The sequence below is a fragment of the Canis lupus genome, chromosome 30, assembly GCF_003254725.2.
Source record: "Canis lupus dingo isolate Sandy chromosome 30, ASM325472v2, whole genome shotgun sequence".
Taxonomy (NCBI): Eukaryota; Metazoa; Chordata; class Mammalia; order Carnivora; family Canidae; genus Canis; species Canis lupus.
Window position 1 is genome coordinate 1,967,587 of NC_064272.1, and position 20,171 is coordinate 1,987,757.

The 20,171-nt window shown below is 38.3% G+C and overlaps 1 protein-coding gene across 35 annotated transcripts in view; it reads left to right on the plus strand.

The window, feature by feature from the left end:
• FMN1 (formin 1) overlaps positions 1-20,171 on the plus strand; it is a 433,877-nt gene that overhangs the window by 36,312 nt on the left and 377,394 nt on the right. For 2 of the 35 annotated variants that reach the window (XM_025473326.3, XM_025473328.3), the window contains one exon: positions 19,197-19,321. The exons of the other annotated variants lie outside the window; for them this stretch is intronic. In XM_025473326.3, coding sequence (XP_025329111.1) covers positions 19,197-19,293 — 97 coding nt within the window. In that variant the 3' untranslated portion in view covers positions 19,294-19,321. The remainder of the gene's footprint in view (positions 1-19,196; positions 19,322-20,171) is intronic. 35 annotated transcript variants of the gene reach the window in all.

Sequence of the window (20,171 nt, forward strand, 5' to 3'; positions counted from 1 at the left end):
CCTCTGCACACAATTGCTCAGAACAATTCCCCTTCCTTTGGCCCCAGCCCTCCACAGCCCTTTCAGGAGCCAGGCTTAGAATCATCACAGTGTGCTTCTAACCGTATCAAAGAAGGAGTCAGAAAGGAGAATAGGAATGGATGGGAGAGACTTTTGCTTCTGGTGTGGGTGACATCCCTTTTGCTGGGACCTTCCTCTAGGACATCCAAATATGCCTTTCATCACTGTCTCTCTGAAAAGCATGAAGGGAGGGAGTTCTTCAACATAGTGGGTCTTTGATTTATATCTTATGTTCCTGTGTTCTTCTCTTAATTCCCCTTTTCCGTGGCCACGAGTGCCCTTCATGTTCTGGATCCTTCAGTGACTTCCTGCCACTGGTGGATCCATAAGTATGGGAGAATTTTCCTGCTTCTGGCTGCCTGTCTTTCACTTCATTTCCCTTTTCACACCTTCCCATCAGAAGCTTCAGAGAGTCCTAGCAGCCCTGATGGCAGGTAGAGGGAGTAAAGGGGACATAACTCATTGACTATCACTGCACAGTGGCCCTTTATCTGAATCCAACTCCCACCTGTCTCCCATGTTAACTATTAACCAGGTTGAGTTTATGGTCTGTGGACATTTATTTCCTGTGGAAATAACATCTAGGTATTTCACTGAAGTGATGTGATTAAGATTATTGAAAGCTCTCGTTAACTGCTCAAGTAAGAGATTAAGTCTGGCAAAGTAATCAGATCTGTTTCCAGTTGGAAGACTCTTTAGTGTTATGGGCATGTAGCAATTCCCAGGAAAGAGTGAAATCCACTTCTCCTTCCCACAGGACCAAGAGTTAAAGCCAATATTGCCATCCACACAGGAAATAGCATAAAGGCATCGCAGAGACTATTTGTCTACCTCCTATTGGCTTTGAAATTTTCTTAACTCTTCATTCCAAGGGCTACACATAGGAATGTCTTGTCTGGTGGTCATATGATCAAGTAGAGAATATACTAACAGTGAATGGTGGTCAGATTTGTCTTCTCTTGACCATGTCTCCCCCACCCCCACACACACACCACACACACCACGCTCTCCCTCCTCTCCCTTTGGAATTGGTTTTGTAGTATTTTATTTGGCGATGGAAACTACTGCAGAATATTCCCAAGCCTTTGTGTAAGGTGGTATTTTCTCAGACCTTGAGGGACTCCAGTGGTGCTAAATTGCACTGTGGTGTCCTTGAGGGCGGAGATTCTTTTCTGTTTTGATGGCTTTCTTTTTACCTTTGATCTGAAATAGACCCTTTTAATGCCAGAAGGCTCATTACACTTAGGAAAATGCCCAGTGTTTGTGTGTGCTCCTCAGCAATCTCATGATCTTTGTCCTCTGATTGAAGTCACTGAGGCAGTGGTGAAAGCAGATGCCCCAGGCATAGTTCTTCTTCACATATGAGTCACTTGATCAATTGTAAGCCCCATCAAAAGACATAGTTTGCATCAACTGCTTAAGAGCTGAGACTCACACTTGCAATAGATTTTTAAATATCTAATGCTACTGTCAAAACTTTTATCTCTCTGAGCATATATTACAGGAAGTGGATATAAATTCTTCCTACAGTAATACTGAGGTTTGATACAAGTCCCATAAAAATTTAAAGAGGCTTCATAATGTTAGAGGACATATGCAACTATTTAAGATTACTACAGGAAGTGTAGAATACATAGAAAGTTATCTATAATTCATATTAAGAGATTCAAAAATTGCATATACCATATCATACCCATATAAAACAAATGTAAGAATTAAGAAATACATTACTGTATACTTTTAAGAAAGTAAGGGGGCTGATGCTTGAAACCATATGTAACTTTGACTTAGCAAGTGTACTTTTTGAAGTTTAGTTTACAAAAATAGATGCATGAGTGATCATATATGCATAAGGGTATTTTAGTGTAGCATTGCTTGTTTATAGTGGCAAAAAATAGTTGAAATTTTTTGAATGTCCCTGAGTAGAGAAATGGTTAAATTATAGTACATTTCTACTGTATGATATTATGAGGCTGTTCAAAGTTTTGAACTAGGTCTTAACCTGGCAAGTGGCAAGGTGATGTATAGCATGCTTGCAGTTTTTGTGAAGACAAGTATCACCTCTCTCCATATATGAGTTAATATATGTTTGCTATGGGCTTGAATATCATGGAGACAGGTGTAGAAAAAGACTGACCAACCTGTTCACGTTATTTTTCTGGAAACAAAACAGGATGAAGGTGGGGAATGAGGTGAAGGGGAAGGATCCAGAAGTATTGGGGAAGGGCATTAACTTCTTTTCTTTATATATTTTTACATTATGTCACTGGTCTCAGTAAATGTGTCACTTATATGATTTTTAAGAGTGATTTAACTACTTTTTAAAAATGGTTATCCTTTATTTATTGAAGTATAGTTGATATGATTATTAGTTTCAGGTGTACAACAGAGTGATTCGACAATTCTAGACATTACACACTGCTCACCAGGACAAGCATAGTTACCATCTACTGCCATACAACATTATTACAGTATTATTGACCGTATCCCCTATGTTGTACTTTTTATCCTCATGCTTATTTATTTTATCACTGGAAGTTTGTGTCTCTTAATCCCCTTCACCTATTTCATCCATATTCCCACCCTCTTTTAATGAGTGATTTTAACTATTTTTTAAATAAAAAACAAACGCACCTAGAGCAGGCAAGTTAGTGTGTGTGGTGGGGTTACAGCAAAATCACACTTCTCTGTTCCCCACACCCCCTCCCTACCCCATGTCCTTTAAAGGAGTGAGAAACTCAGCTCTGAGCCTGCATTGTTAAGCAGGGAAATGCAGTTTTTTAGAGAGCTGGGAAAGCAGTGCCCACGGAGAACTAGTTAGGCAGGGAAGATTTGGGGAGGATAGAGCATTATCTAGAAACCAAGAGAGAAGAAGGAGCTTTATAAAGGCTCTTGATAGACAAGGTCCTAATAGGGAATAGAAACCTCTAGGCCTTAGAGCAAGGGAAGCAGTGGTAACTGGAACCCAGACAGGGGAGCGTAACAGAGAGGACTGACCACATAGCAGCAGGAGTGGCCTGTTGTAGAGGCACCCAGCACACAGCCCAAGCTGTAGGAATGATGATCCTGGCCTCTCTCTCCTTTGATCTTCTGCCTGGAAACCTCTAACTGAACCAACCACAAGACAGAGTGTAAGGGAGTTGGTCGATGTGGTCTGCAAGGTCAGACTTTCAGGACAGAGTGGAGAAAGGTAGAGAGTGGATCTGGAGGGACAAATGGAAGACAAGATGGTGCAGATAGGGGAAGACCAAGAAATGTGGGAAGACAGAATGGTATTTTAAATGGACAACAAGGTAAAGAAGAATGTATGGTGGATGCTACAAAACAGTGGTTACCTTGATAATAAATGATAATTGCACATTTTATTTCTTGTCATAGGACCATTATACTTCTAAATTTAAGTAGGTTGACTGTCTCTTTTATTGTTAAAAGTTCAAAAAATAGAGGAAGTAAAAGAATTGGAAGATCTTGTGATACAGTTTTTACTCCAGGGATTTAGAGAAAGTTATCTGGTTTTTAAAAACAAAACTCTTATATTTAACTGTGATTGATATCACATTGTGTTCAGTTGCTTTTTGTGAAAAACAGAATTTAAAAATATCTTTCTCAATCACTGCAAATTAAGAATAGCTAATTAGCATGTGAAATATGAATTAGATTCTCTACCAATAAATGATTTGTATTTCAAAGTCAAATTCCATGTAGAATAGACAATGAATGTTTCTCTTATTCAAATTCTGTTTTTCAAAAGACAATACGTTTCAAAAGCCAGGACCATGACCAAGATCTGATGTTTTAAAATCCCCGAGCCAGCTCTATGTATGTGAATTTTTTTCCCAGATCAATATCCAGTTGTATTTTGGGGATTGCACCTTCTATTGAATTGTTTTTCACTTGTTCTTTTCTATTCTTGGATTCAGAGTACAAGACTTAAAGCGAGGGTAGCAATCTGCAGGCGTGGGCCACACAAATCCCTCTAAAGTAGTTCTAAAGATATATAGAAATAACAGAATTAACATTGCTTTTTTTTTTTCAGAATTAACATTGTGATTACAAGTAATAGCTGCTAAAAACGTCTAAAAGAGAAAATAATTTTTTAAATAAATAGATAAACATGTTTCTTCACATACCTCAACCATTCTGCCTCATAGCATTATTGATTGGAGCATTAAAAAAATGAACTTTTAATATGGTAATCATATCAAAAGCATTTTATCAAATTGATAAAGCAAAGTACTGCTTTTGAAGGTGTATGTTCTGTTTTATTCCTCGTGAACTCTTCTGGGAGAGGTTGCTTTTTGAAAACAGTGGCTATCCCCTGGGCCTACTTTCTTCCTCTTGATAACTCTCAACAGGGAAATGATTGCTGTTGTCTATTTTACTTTACCTACTTTCTGACCACTTATAAGGACAGTAACTCCTGTTAGATAGTTCTTAAACCATATTACTTAGTCAATTTGGGGGGCCCCCGGGCTGTGGTATTAGGCCATAGCATACCGCTAGAGTTTTTCTGTGTGCTCAGGTAGCTCAAGCTCCTGCTGGGGCATGTTACAGAATTTCTTGACTCTTAACAGAAGGCCCTAGGAACTTTTTTCACAGTCATGGATTATTCCAGTATGTTGAACCAGACACTTTCTATATGGCCCAGAGCCTTATAGGAAAGAACATGGACTGGGTTAGAATTGAGATTCAGACATCTATAGGATATAGAGGTACTGTGGGGTCCTTAAAGGCTATTGAACAATAGGGAGGAAAAATGGATAGTGGAAGAAGTAACATGAGAGTATAAGTCTGGGCCAAAAGTCTGTGCACAGATGTTTCCTCATCTTCCTGCAAGTGCCCCTAGACACTAGGGGGAAAGGGGCTCTGGCATGAAGGAAAGGAATAACTTTGTCATCAGAAGCCTGATAGTCTTGTAGCATGGAGGAGCTGGTCAAGAGAGGCAGGGACATTCTTACTGAGCCAGCTTCAGTATCTAGGAGAGGTTGTTAGAAATTCAAGGGCAAAGAATGATAGAGCAACAGAGCAGAGGGTGTCAAAGACAGCTAGGCCCCTGAGCACAGAAATCTTGTGGGACCCCTGGAGGGCAGAATTGGGGAGGAAGAGCCTGAGAAAAGACTGGACTTCATGCTAAACAAGTGAGTGGGGGCTTTAGACATTGAGCTTTAGATTCTCGTGATTCATTTAACACAATTTTATCCATGCTAAGGCAGTAAGCTGGGTCATCCAGGTGTCACATATTTTCCCAAAAATGTCGTGATATAGATTTTTTGCTTATTTGTTTCAAATCCAAGTTAAAGTTTTGAGGTTGAATTTTGCATTTGGAGGGAGAACCCAAAAATAATTTTGCGGTTGATCAAAGCTGTTGGTTTCCAGGTTAGCCCAGAGGAATTGTGGAGGGAGCGAATAACATGTGCAGCTTGAGTGTTAGCATAGTCTCCTTAGGATTCAGACATAGGTCTAGGCACGTCTGGATAATTAGATGGTTAGAGCTAACCATCTAATGGTTAGAGATGTTAAGAGGCATTTGCTTGAGGGCTCAGAGGATGGTCATAGGGCAGAGCTCATGCTAAGGAAAGCAGGATTTGAGGCACATGAAAGGTACCAGCCTCAGGGAGGGGAGGGACAACAGTGAGAATAGCATAAGTATGTCCTCCAGAATCCCTGCTGTCCTCCAGAATCCTCTGGACTCATACCTGGGTCATAGGGAGAGAGAACTGAACCAAAAAGCAGTGTGAAAATTTAAAGATAAATTTTACTAAAATGTTCTTAAGCTATTGAAGGCAAGAGTCTGCATTAATAGAGTGTACCAAGCTTGTGGATGAAGAGTCGCTACTCCAGGTGTTGTTGGAGCACGGCAAGACAGGAAACATTCTGGTGGAATGAACCAGATTTTACCTTGTTCTTAAGGAGCAATGGAGAAGTGGGAGATGTAGGCAGTAGTGCCTTGGGCAGCATATCTGGCGCATTAACTACTGTAGTCCTGGTGACAATTCTAGCGGTGTCAAGAGGTACCTGCAGCAGCCAGACAGGAGGGGAGAGCAGTGGTGATGGTAGGACTGCATCCGTGAGCACATGTGATTCCTAGGATGATTAGGAGAAATTGGTAGGGGTGGGGATTGAGGGGAGGGGAGGACCAAAACTGGTAGAGCCAGAGAAATACTGATTTTGCACACTGTTGTTATTCCCCTGACAGCATTTACTAGAAGGAATAATATCCAACCATAGGGTTGTTTTAAGAATGAAAATACTTCATAAAATATTAGAAAATAGTAGCTTATTATAATTATAGTCATTGTTGGCTCAGTCAGAAATGACTTTATTTATTTTTTAAAGGATTTTATTTATTTATTTGAGAGAGAGAGAGAGAGAGCATGAGCAGGGAGAGGGGAAGAGGCAGAGGGGAAAAGCAGACTCCCTGATGAGCAAGGACACCCCCGCCCCCATGTGGGATCATGAGCTGAGCTGAAGGCAGACACCTACCTGACTAAGCCACCCAGGTCCCCCAGCAGAAATCATTTTAATAATCAACTCTTTTTGGTGTTTTCCAGTGATGAAGTGAGGCTATAAATAGTAATTCACAGCTAGTTATTTTTTGTAGATTTCATGATTTGCTCTCAATTAAAGCTTCATATTTGCTTGTTTTTTTAGTTCCTTCTGATTTTTTCAGTCACTTCTAAGTCACTTATATCTTAATGGTCTCTTACTGTTTTGTGTGGGTTAACTTTGGATTTTCCACCTAATTTTTGAAAACTTGAGGGTGTCACCAGATTGTATATGATCCCTCTGATGTACTTTCCATGGAGTCTAGCCTCCTATGGGTTCACCCGGTAGCTTTTGAATTTAATCAGGGGAGTTTTATTTTTAAATTAGTTAACAAAGATATCAGAATTGCATTTCTGATATTAATGTCATTCCAATATGAAATCATAAATTAAAGAATGATACAGCAAATGAAAAGAAAAACAAAGGTCCCTTTCTTCCTACCACTTATTTCTGAACCACCTGACATCCTATCTTCCCTTTAGAAGGCTTTTTTAGCTTCTATAGCTAATAGTTATCTTGTCTTTCCTGATTTCCATATCATTTTTTTTTTTGTCCTTTTTGGATCTCCATTATTTGTATCTTTTTATGTTAGTATTATAATAATAATTTGAATTCTTAAAATTTTAATATCCTTGTAATATATTTTATTATATTTATATTTCTTTTAAAATAATATTCTCTAATTGTTTGGTGTGTCAGTCTTGAGTTCCCATGAAGCTTTTTAGATATAGAGTCCTATCTTACAATTGGGATGGATGATTTGCAGTTTCTTGAATACTATGTCCCAAAGTAGTCAATATGTATCAGCCTAACTAAATTCTTGTGGTTGTTCACTTTAATTAAAAATAACCCTCCAACTTACAGGTGACAAGGCAATGACTGGGAGTGACAGATTGACATAGAAGTAGTTACACAGAATGGTTAGATGTTCCTTTAAATGGTATGCTATACAGCAGAGTGAAATGGGTTTGTCCCAGGTGAGCTCTTGGTGTCTCATCATCCTCATTGGAACTTGTTTTTCCTGGTGACAGAACACAGCAGAACTGATTCAGAAGCATCCTTATTTTTATTTTAAAAAAAGAGGCCTCCTCAAACAGAGGAATAGTGTCACATTCATTGTTATTTGCCTGGAATCAGGTTCAGTAACTGACACTTGGCATGTGTCCAGTGAAAGTTTTTGTTGAATGAATGCATGATGAGGAAAATATGGTTTGCAAACTGGTAATGGACAGATTTTTCCCTTTGTCTTATATAAAGCAAAATGAAAACGGTTTTATGCCACATTATGCGATTACTATCATATTTTGATAGATGATGCTTTATTTTTAAAGCAACCTTAAAACTATTAACCTCTGCATAGGTTTAGGAATTTGAATGTACCCAGAGGACAGAAATGAGGTTAAATGAAACATGGGTCCTTAAAGCCAAGTGTTTTTTGTGAACAAAGAAACTGTTCTTTTAATTGGAATAACTTTACAACATGATTGGTTTTTTGTTTGTTTGTTTGTTTGTTTTTTACCAGAACAGTCCTTTTTTAAATTTTAAAATGAGACTTAACTTTATTGTCAAAGCCAGTCACTGAGGGGTAGTCAAGTTGATCAAATTTGAAATGGAAACCAGAAGTGGTTTACCATTTCAGATACTTTGCTGGTCACAAATTAACCATGTTACATTATGCATGGATAAAGCAAAGCCTATCTGCACCGATGTACACTTTATGACCTAACACACTGGTGAAATAGAAGGCCTAGCGGGTGCTTCTAACTTTTCTAGACTGTGAATCAGGGGTTTCTGCATGGCCCATTTGCTGTTTGCCTTTGTGCGGAAGAAAGGACTATTGCTAGAATAGTTGTGTATAATACCAGTATAAGTTGAGGCTATGTGTTTGATTTCTAAAAGCTATGCACAGATTAAGTCATACTAATTTGCTCATAAAGCTCCTGTTATTACCTAGCAGAGCAGGATCCTTAAAGAATGGGCTATGGGACAGGGTTCTAAGGGTAAAAGGAGAAGTCAAGGCCAGGAAAGGAGTAGGCAGACATGGATAAGGGAATGAGTTTGAGTCCCCTAACCAGTGCCAGCAGTATGGTAACATCAGAGACCTTAATTACACCTTCAAAACTCCTTTGCCTTTGTGTAATTAACTGAGTGACAGAGGTGATGTGCCGTCATCTTCATCAGGGTCTGCTCTCCTTACCCAAGGAGAGGGAATTATTCTAGGCATATCCCCCAGGGGACAGAAATCTAGGAGACTTATTTTATTTTATTTTATTTTATTTTATTTTATTCCCCTCCACCCCCTGCTCATCCTAGGAGACTATTTTAGAATTCTGACTACCACAGTATCCTTCCATTGTCTGGCATTTTCTATTCCATTTCTGGTCTTGTCTTCTGCTTCCACTATCAGAAGCCTGTCCCTACAACTTTCCCTAATGTAACATAATCTGTATACACAATAGACTTCTCCATTTCTGGATTATGCTATATTGGTTAACAGTGTGTGTGCCAAAGTTGAACATTTTATTGTCAAATCCCAGCTCTGCTACCTACTAGAAGATTGGCACCTGCCTCAATTTCCTCATCAAAAGGGGAGTGATAGTAATATCCATATAGGTAGTATATTAACCACTTATGGGTTTTTGTAAGTAATAAGTGATATGCTTAGTGGGCTTGGCACAATGTCTAGCACTTAATCTCCAAAAATATTTAGATATTATTACAGTATATCCTGTCTCAATAGTTTTACTAATAAATTATGACTCTACATGGAATACCCTGATAAATTTCTATGCTCCCTTCAAAATCTATTCTAACCTTGTGTATGGAAAATGTCAATATCTGCATAATGTTGGGAAGCTGAGGTTAGGGTATATAGGGAACTCCATTTTTTAACTTTTCTGTAAATCTAAAATTATTTCAAAATAAACAGTTTTTTCAAAAGTCCTAAGTGTTATCTCCATTATCATAAAGCCTTCTGATTCCCCTCATTGTGGTATAAATACTTTCATTCTACTCTCAGGGAGCTTTACACATGCTGTTTATTACATTGCCTCATGACTATTTGTTTACAAGTCTGTCTAGAATATAAAGTCCATGGATGCAGATACTAAGCTGTATTCATCTTTGTATCTCTCATATATGGCATTATATCTGATATAGTTTCAGCATATCTTATGTAAATGCTGGCTTAATAACTAATTGTTGAATGAATTTTTATTTGTTGTGCACAAAGACTCACCAATGACCCAATGATATGTGATTGTAGGAACCACTGAGAAGGTCAGTATGGTACAGATCAGTGGTTTTCAAAGTGTGGCCCCTGGACAAGCAACATTATTAGCCACAACTGGAGACTTGTTAAAATACTGTTTCTCAGGCCCCATCTCCCTATTCTGCTGAATCAGAAATTCTGAGGGTAGGGGATGACTGTCTGTGCTTAACCACTTTCATGGAAACCAAGATTGAAAACATAAACAATTATACTAATGTATAGCTATGTTAAATGAATTCAAAACCTTTTAAATGCAAATGTTTTATTAGAGGGAAATGATCTAGATGGATAATCCTGTAAGAAATAATTGAATTTCCACTTAGCCATTTTTGTAATGATTTTGAGTATTACAGAACATATCAGATTTAGGGATCTATATGCTTGTAAACATGAACAAGTTTTAAAATTTGCTTGTTAGCCTCCTGCCAACCAATTCTTGTGATTTGCTTTAGTACAAGAAAGTGGAATGCTATTTTTGAGTACTCCCTGTCTGACATTTGTTGCTGTGATCACAACTTAAATTTTTTTTTTTTACCATTAATCATAATACTAATCATTCTGGCCTCAATACACATGTCTTCAAATATCTATGCCTGCCAAGTGCCTACTGCTGCCATGTGCTCCAAGAGACTACTTCTCCAAGTTGTATCTAAGTGTCCATTAAGCTTTTAGGATATAGCTTTTACAGCCAGTTTTATGTTCTCAGCAAATACTGGTAGAGTTACAGGATCTCATGTACTAAGTAATTAAGATATTACAATCACACATCTGCAGCTTTATTCTAAAGAGCAGTACTTCTATTTTGTCATAATCTTTCTAATTCCTTTGAGAACAAGTGTCTTGGAAAAGCATATAATAATGTATGACTAATCTCACAAAGAGCCTGAGGCAAGGAAGCATTTGCCTCTTCGCTGCAGAAGTTGTTGAATGTTAGCCTCTGTATTATTGGAGAAAAAGCATATTTTTATTTATTTATTTATTTATTTATTTATTTATTTATTTATTTATTTATTTATTTATTTAGGGGGGAAGGGCGAAGGGAGAGAGAGAATCCCAAGCAGAGTCCACACTCATAGTGGAGCCCACAGGACTGGATCCCACAGTTCTGAGATTATGACCTGAACTGAAACCAAGAATCCAATGCTTAACTGACTGTGCCACCTAGGCACCCCAAAAATCACTTCTTAAGGTCCTTTGGGCAGTATTCCTTTCAGAGATATGGAGCCTGCCCTTTCAGAACTCACCTGCTTTTCGAGGCTTTTTTTTTCCTTTTCATGTGAAACAGACCATTCTTTACACAGCCATTTAGTTGAGCTAGATTGGAGAAGAAGTCCCTGCCTGGAAATTAGGAAACCCAAATTCATTCCCACTATTGCCCATCACTAGCTATGTGTGTGGATTAAGATACCACTTCTCCAACTCTTACGCTTAACAATGGGTTAATAAGAATACTCTTATAATGATTACAAATGGGAGCCTCACAAAGAACTCTCAGTTGTGAATTATCCTTACTGAGCCTAATAGAGTCTATGCCAAAGAGGTCCAAGGCTAAGTGGACATTCTCTGCACCACTACACCCTGGGAGGCTGCATTTATGCTCTCATTCCTCAGGGACACTCTTTACCGTCACCTCTTAAAGGCGGGGAACCACAAAGGGTCACAACTTTATTAATTTTGTATTTCAAGGCAAGTAGGTTTGGCAATAGTGAGAACATGATCAATTGAAAACAGAGGTAAGAATCAAACAGTCTGTAATGATGTTGGTATTAGTGGTAACAAGAGATAGATTCCAAATCACCGTGGACTCAAAGCTCGATGAATCTGATTGGGTTTTCAGTTAAGAGAGAAAACAAAGTCAAGGATTACTTGAAGATTCCTTTCCCAGGCAATTAAGAAGACAACCACTGTATTAAAACATGCCAGGGACCACTGGGTGGCCATGGGTGTCTCAGTTGGTGAAGTGTCTGCCTTCAGCTCAGGTCATGATCCCAGGGTGCTGGGATCAAGCCCCACGTTGAGCTCTCTGCTCAGTGGGGCGCCTGCTTCTTCTTCTCCTTCTGCCACTACCCCCAGCTCATGCTCTCTCTCTCTCTCACTCTGCCGTCTCTCTCTCTCTTTCAAATAAATAAATAAATAAATAAATAAATAAATAAATAAATAAATAAATAAATACTATCTTTAAAAAAAAACATGCCAGGTCTGCAACCAGGTGAACAGTTGATTAATGGGCTTGTGTGGAAATGTGGAAAGGTATCAGTGGCATGTCACAAGACTCATTGCTGCCTCTGTCCTCTTCAGATCTTTTCTTTTCAATATCTCGTTGGCAACTTCAGAGAAAAACTGCAGTGGAAAGAGGTGTTTAAGTGACAAAACTAAAGCCTGTTAAATTCTTCCTAAGCTAAATATAACAAGATTAAAGTCAAGAGGATACTGAAAACATCCTGCAGGGGATCCCTGGGTGGCGCAGCGGTTTAGCGCCTGCCTTTGGCCCAGGGCGCGATCCTGGAGACCCGGGATCGAATCCCACGTCGGGCTCCTGGTGCATGGAGCCTGCTTCTCCCTCTGCCTGTGTCTCTGCCTCTCTCTCTCTCTCTCTCTCTCTCTCTGTGACTATCATAAATAAATAAAAATTAAAAAAAAAAAAAGAAAACATCCTGCATTTAGATTAAAATATCCACCTACAAGTAAGGAACACAAAAGATTTCTGTTTCAGCTTTAGTTGACAACATATTGATTCTGAGCTAGTGGCTGATCATGTGGCTGATTCAAACAGAAAGCTAAGCTACTTCAGTAATAGATACTCATATCAAGGGAGAAAATGCATCACTGTACTACATGTAATCTGGCAAATCCGGAGTTTTTGGTCCGTTATAGGTATGTATTTGAAGAAGGCTCATTGACAAATTGCATTATATGCGGGGGACAGAAAGGAAACCTATCTGGAAATTATATCATAGGAAAAAGAGTCCAAAGGAAGAGTAGTCAATAAAATTAAGAACAGGGCATATGACAGGGGCTATGTAGTGGGAGCTTTGTGTGCCACCCAGATGTCCGTATCTGGATCCAGACTCGTTTTCTTAGCTGCTGGGAGTATGGCTGGCTGGTGGCTCACCACTGAGCCGCTCCCCAGGCCTGACCTTTTATGCAAGGGAGCTGCCTTGCCAGGGTATCTGCTCATTCCTCAGGAGCAGCCCCACCCAGTGCCTGGTCTGGGTGTGAGGGTACAAAAGCCCCATTCTGTTGCCTTGTGCAGGACAACTTAAAAGACCATCCCAGCTTCAAAACCCTTTGTGTGATCAGCTGAGGCCTCTGCTGCGGCTGCATCTCCTGCCTAGTCTGACCTCCCTCACTCTCTCAGAGTTCTAGAAAGCACACCCTACTAAACCTTCTCCGTGGGATTTTCTGCTCTGTCTCTGTGCGGGAATTCTACCTGCAACAACTGACACTACAAAGGCTGGGAAAGAACACGTGATTCAATAAATGATGCTGGGACAATCGATTACCCACATGGAAAGAGAAAAGAAAGTCAGAGCTACCTCATGTGCAAAATCTATTTCACGTGGATTTAGAATTGAACTATGAAAAGCAAAACTTTATGACTTTTAGTAGAAGATATGCAAGAATTAGGAGAGGGTTTCTTAAAAGCAGAAGCCATGAAGAAGATTGGTGAATTTTGTCTATATTAAAATAACATAGAATTTAAATTAAATTGAGATAAAATCACTTGACTATGACAAATGATATCATTTAAAAAAAATAATAGGGAAATCTGGGAAGGATACATGCAGCACTTATGACTAACACAGAATTAGCATTGAAAATAGATAAGGAATCTTGTCATAAAGGAAGATAAATAGTCAATTGCTTAAGAGAAAGTCTAACTGATGAATGAGTATATGAAAATATGTTCAGCCTCACAAGCAATTAGGAAAATGACAATGAAAATAAGATCCTAATTCATATACATCAGATTGGAGAAATTATTTAAAAAATTTTTTATGGTACCTTTCCTTTTTTTCCTTCCTTTTGCTGCTTCTGTGCCTTTGCATATGTGATTTCCATGTGTCCTTCTCATCTGTCAAGACCTAGAGCAAAGCCATCTTTTCCATAAAGCTCTCCTTGTCTTTGTGTTCAGAGTTAAGATTTTCCCCTTATATATCCCATATAGCACTTTGCACTTCTTTCATTTTAAAACACTGGGCATTGTTTTAATTTTTGCTGACATGTGAGTCTGACACTAATTAGATGATGAGCCCTTGTATGGCAGGAATGATGTTTATCTGAGTGCTTCTGGCATTTATCATAGTGCCTGGCATTTAACTAGTAAATACATATTGGATGGGTGAATGAACCAGTTCCTGGCCCCAGTGGCTTCCCCTTAGGATCCGACCCCTTCTAAACAGAAGTACGGAAAGTCAAGTGTTCTGCAGTGGTTCTTTGTTTACTTTTTGGTGCATCCTCTAAAATTAGTTCAAGATAAATGCCACCTTTAAAAAGAGTTTTTAATTACTCATCACCTGCAGGGGAGCATATGGTTAAATGTGGTTCTCACCTGCCATTTAATTAGAGGATATGCAGAAAGTTGGTTCTTTTTATCATAGGTGGAAAGTTGCATAGGGACAAAATAAATGTTTTTTGTTTTTTGTTTTTTTGTTTTTTGGGTTTTTTTTGGTTATTCACTGTTTTTCTTCCAGTCTATTGCTACCTCGTGGTACCATCAGGATTTATTTTTAATCCTGACAAAATGAAAGAAGTATACTTTGCCGAGAGAGATAAAATACGTTGACATATTTAAAAAAGTAAAATTTCCCCCTCAGGAAATCTGTCTTTAGGAACCTACACTCTCAAGGCATTTGAAAAATTTCTAATCTCTTTTTTAAAAGCCAGCAGCAGTTCTACAAACTCCAGATGAGAGTACGTGATCTGGTTGGCATTTGTCATCTCCTAGAGTGATTATTAAATATTAAAGCTAGGAGAGATCTTTGGCCTAGTGCCTTTGTGGTACGGGTAATGTAAGTAAGGTTCCATCTGATACATCATAACTGTTTAGTGATAGGATAGTCCAGATCTCCTGCGTTCAGCTTTGGTTCTTTCCTTTTCTCCATATACAGTGCCCACTACCAATTTGAAGGTAACAAGAAACTTGGATTTTCAAGGACTGTGAGTTAATGATAGCTACTTAGATATTCGCTTTGAAGCCCTTGAAATTTCCCCAGTAAGAACTGCCTGTTGGCCTTTGTACCACTAATAATTAGCTTTCATTAGCACCTAAACTCAAGGGGAGAGAGCAACTCCATTCTGGACCCGTATAACTATTTGGGCTCATGATGAATATGGAATGAGAAGTAAAGATTTGAAAAAGAGATTAAAAACTTACTTGCTTATTAATTAAGCAAATTATGATAAAGATTCTAAGTGTAAGAATCTTATGTGATCATTGAAATTAGTAATATCTCTGGACTTCTATTTTCTCGTTGGTGACATGAATAACTTAGAATAAAGCTGAGGACAATAAATCTTTGAGGATCTTTTTCTTCTAAATATTCTGATTCTGTGATTGTAATAACAGGATTCACCCACGTTTTGCTGGTCTTGCAACGTTAACTGATGCTTGAAGGTTAACAAAGAAGGTTTTCTTCTTCTTTTTTTTTTTTTTTTTGAAAAGTAATCTATGACTAAAATGCTGTCTTGTTTTTCTGAAAGGTTCCCAGGAATCTTACTCATTCATCTCCATATGTGTGTTTTCTGTCCTTCACTTACTTGGTAAGACTATGATTTATTGAAGCTAAATCAATTTAGTTATGTGGCTTCTCTGTCATTGATTGAATGGATGTAAGGTTTGAAGGGGGCATCATGGAAGAACACAGGTAGTCATACTTCTGTTTAAATCTGAACTCTGTTGCTATGGGCTGATGCAAGTCATAGAACTTCTCTTAACCTCAGGTTTCTCTTATCTCCAATGTGAATAATACAGTGTACATCCTAGGATCCTTATGAAGAGTGAATAAGATGCCAAACACAGTGTCGGGCACCCTGTATGCAGTCATGCCATTAGGGTGCACTAAATATACCTGCAAGTGTCCATGAGCCCTCTAACTCAACTATAGACCCCAACAGTTAAAACCAGCAATAGACAAGACAGAGCTGCCTGAGTGGCTCAGTTAATTGAGTGTCTAACTCTTGATTTGGCTCAGGTCATAGTCTCAGGGTCATAGGATAGAGCCCAATCTTGGGCTCCGTACTCAGCAGGGAGTCTGCTTGGATTGTCTCTCTCTCTCTCTCTCCCAATGCCCCTCCTCTCTCTCTCTCTTTTCTCTCTCTCTCTCTCAAATGGGGAAATAAATCTTAAAAAAAAAAAAAAAAGGAATAGACAACACCGCTTAACTCATGCTCTAGCTAAAACCCATTGTGCTTTTTTCCTATTGCATTTTTCTTGAGGCATTTACTAAAACATTTTGCAATGACCAGAACATTCCAACTGTAGGCCAGAAAAGCCCTGATAGCAACAGAATGCCTAGAAGACCACTTCCCATATGTCCCTTTTCCTGCCCATGATCATGAGCTGAATATATACCAGTCCCCTTTCCCCACCCATGATCATGTATTTTCTGCCTGCTCTCTTGCATGTACCCACTGAACTTCTAGAACTTCTAGATAGAAGATAGATAGACATCTAGTTTTATAGCTAGATTTATAAGATGTTTATCTTACAAGTGAAGAAGTCAGCTGTTAAGGCTTGAGCCTGTCACTTCCCATGGCTGCCTGCACTTGAAAAAAAATCTCTCCCTTTCTCTTTTCCAAACCCTCCTCCCTTGAGTTATTGCCTTCTTTTGTGATGAGTGTATCTGTTGCAACAATGTTGGACACACAGTTAGAAGCTATGCTCTACATTTGTGCAGCCAGCCCCCCTCTGGTGTCCGAGATGGAGCAGTTGGCCCCAGCAGCACAACAGGATTCACCTGTTTGTTCTTTTGAGTTAACGGCTGTGATAGTCATTTGGTAACACAACTACTAGTGAAAGTAGGTCAGAATTTGATGTGCCAGTGAAGATAGGAGTGTATGTTTCTGATTCCACAACAAATTCCTCTTCTTCCTTTACCTACTGCCCTCCTCTATAGAAATAGCATTACAAACAGGTTGCTGGATTTGCATAAAGTGTTCAGAAAAGACCAACGGGTAGATTCTCTACAAGCTGGAATCAGTAGATTGTGAATTTCTTTAGTAGAAGGTTCTTTTTCATTCCCAGCACCTAACTGGCATAAACAAATTCAGTAGTGAACATTATATAGATGATATGGGAGGGAGCAAACCTCCTTCCAAATTCTCATGATAAAGATTTGATACTTAAAAGGAATTTTAATCAATTTCATAAGCAAAAAAATGATAATTTTCTGCCCATATTCTTAATGTTTCTGATATAAAGGAGCAGCAAAAATCAGTGAAGGCTGCATGAGACCAAGAAAGGGATGTTCATGGTACATGAGCAATAAATGAAGAAGATTGCATACCAGACTTGACCTCAACTGACACTGTTCTCATAGACATACTGACAATGGGTTTTCAACTGGCTCTTCATAAAGAGGATCTAGAACTTTCTATCAAAACTCACCGTATTATCATTTATAACTTATTGCATGTATTTATGCTTAGATTAGTGTGCACTGAATTGCATATAGTACTTCAATGTTAATTAAATATTTTATTGTCAGCATGAAGTTGTAATTTAAAAGAATAGCCCCTGACCTAGGTCATGTTCTAACAGATTAAAAGGCCATACCTAATTTTTGTAAACAATATTTTGATGCCCAGGACAAGTCAATAAACAGTAACTCTTACAGAATACTGCTTTTGCAAGGATTATTTCTAACCAGATGTGTTATGCATTATACAGGTACCAGCAGTTTTTTTTTAAAGAGTATAAGAGTATTAAAAACTTCTAATAACAAAATAAATTTTCTCCAGAAGTACTATTTAGTGGTTCAACAAATATGACTTTGCATTGCTGAAGCATTTCATTCCTGCCTTTGAAAATCCTCATCTAAAGTTAAGTTTTTGATCAGTGCCTCACTGCTGCTCAGAGTTGATTATTTCAACTTGAAGTTATTTTTATTTTTATTTTTTGAAGTTATTTTTTTAAGATGTGAAAATGTTCTGTTTACATGATCTCTGCTTACGTTTGTCCTCTCATGCTCTCCTGTTCCTCCAATTCAATAGGAGAAGAAATTAGAAGAATCTATTCATCATTAACCCACTGACTGCCAGAATCCAGCTCTTCTCTTCTCCCTTCCCGGGTCATAGATTCCTAGAATAGCCAATAATAAAGTTCATAACAGAGAGTGAATGAGACATGGGGATTTATTATTTGTTACAGCATCCCCACCTGTGCTAGGCTAATTGCATGGGATTTCATTTCACCCCGTAGAATCCAGGCCTTTCCCAATATCTGGTGCCTGTGCACGTATAGGTAAGCAAATGGGATTTGCTGAAGGATGGCTCTGGGACCGTACAGTCTGGCTTCTGGGTATTTATCCTTTGAGTTAAAAAAAAATTATTCAATTAGGTAAGTGCTCTTTTATGACTGAGAAGGTCATTTTTTCAATGTAAACCACTTTGATTAAAGTCTAATCTACCAAAATAACTTAAATACCATCCATGCATCTTTAGATTTTAGGAATTGAAAAAAAAAAGATTTTAGGAATTGGAGTTTATTCTTGGTAAGAATTCTCCTTGCTGTCTCATTCTTGTCACTTTTATCTATTCGATCTCGTTTCACCCCCAAACAGCTTGTTTTGTTTCCCTTCAGCTCGTGGGTACCATCTGAACAGCACCCTGCCCACTTAGGGAATTGTTTGAGAGCTTGTTTGAGAGGCAGGCTCCTCCTGTTTGGTGTGTGCTAGAGGACTTTTCTGCTGGGATCCAAGAAGCTGAGAGGTGGATTTCAAGATAGCAGTTGCTACAAATAACAGCCTTAGTTGTTTAGAAACGAAACCATTTTCGTCATCAGGTTGCAGACGTTTTGTGATATAAATGTTAGCTTATGTGGGGTTTTATTATACGTGGGTTGAGTGTGTGAACTGACTAGTGTGAGCAAGAACTGGGTCCCATGTGTGTGGCTTTTTGAGGAATCTGATTTCTTCAGGGAAAAAAAAGGATCCATGAATTTTAATTAAAGATTGTATGCTTCAGTAGAAAAGGCATAGATTGCTTTAAAATGGTTTAAAAATAAGTAAGGTAATATTTTTAAATGTGTGTTCCAACCATATGAAAACTTGTGTCCCAGATCTGAGTTTAATATTTAAACCTTGGTGTTACCACACAGCCCATCTTCTTGTGGGAAAACTGAACCTACAGGGAATCGAATATCCAGGGCTAACTTGCAGCTCACAGGAAATATGGAAGCCAGAGGGACAATGTAAGCAACACCGTGAGCAAGCAAACAGATAGGTCAGTACATGGAACCGTACTGTGTGTTTTTAAGATTGAAATACAATTGGCAAATAATATTGTGTGAGTTTAAGATATAGTGTGTTGATTTGATCCATTTATATATTGCTGTATGATTACCACGTAGGCATTTGCTAACACCTTTACCACATCATGTAATTATAATTTCTTCTTTTGTGGTGAGAACAATTAAGATCTGGTCTCTTAGCAACTTTGAAGTTTATAAGCCAGTAAACAAAAGAGACAGATTGGGGGTGTGGGGAGAGGAGACTGATTGGTCTAGCAAATATGTAAAAGAAATATAAGAAACCTAGCAACCAAATTTAATGGGTGGACTTTGTTTGAAATATGACTAAAATAAGCCATCTATATAAAAAGACATTTTTGTGACAATCAGGAAAATTGAATACAGACTAGATATTTGATAATACTGAGCAATTATTTGTGAAATTTGTTAGGTATGAAAATGGTATCATGAGTATGTAAGGAAGTCATTCTAAATGCGTGCTCTTGACTAGCATTTCTAACATCACCTGGCAATATATTAGTAATGGAAATTCTCAGCCCCACCCCAAACTTACTGAATAAGAAGCTCTGGGAGTGGGACCCAGCAAAAATAAGAGAATCATTGATGTAAGAACATATCCATATTTTAAAAGAGATACATACTAGGGTATGTGGGGATGAAATGATATAAAGTCTGGGAATGCTTTCACAATTCTTAAGTTAAAATAAAGGTAGGAATTTCATGAAGTAAGTGTGGCAAAATCTTGGTAGTTGTTTTTCTGGGGTAATGCATTTATGTGGCTGCATTATATGGTTCTCTCTCTGTAATTTAGAAATATTACTT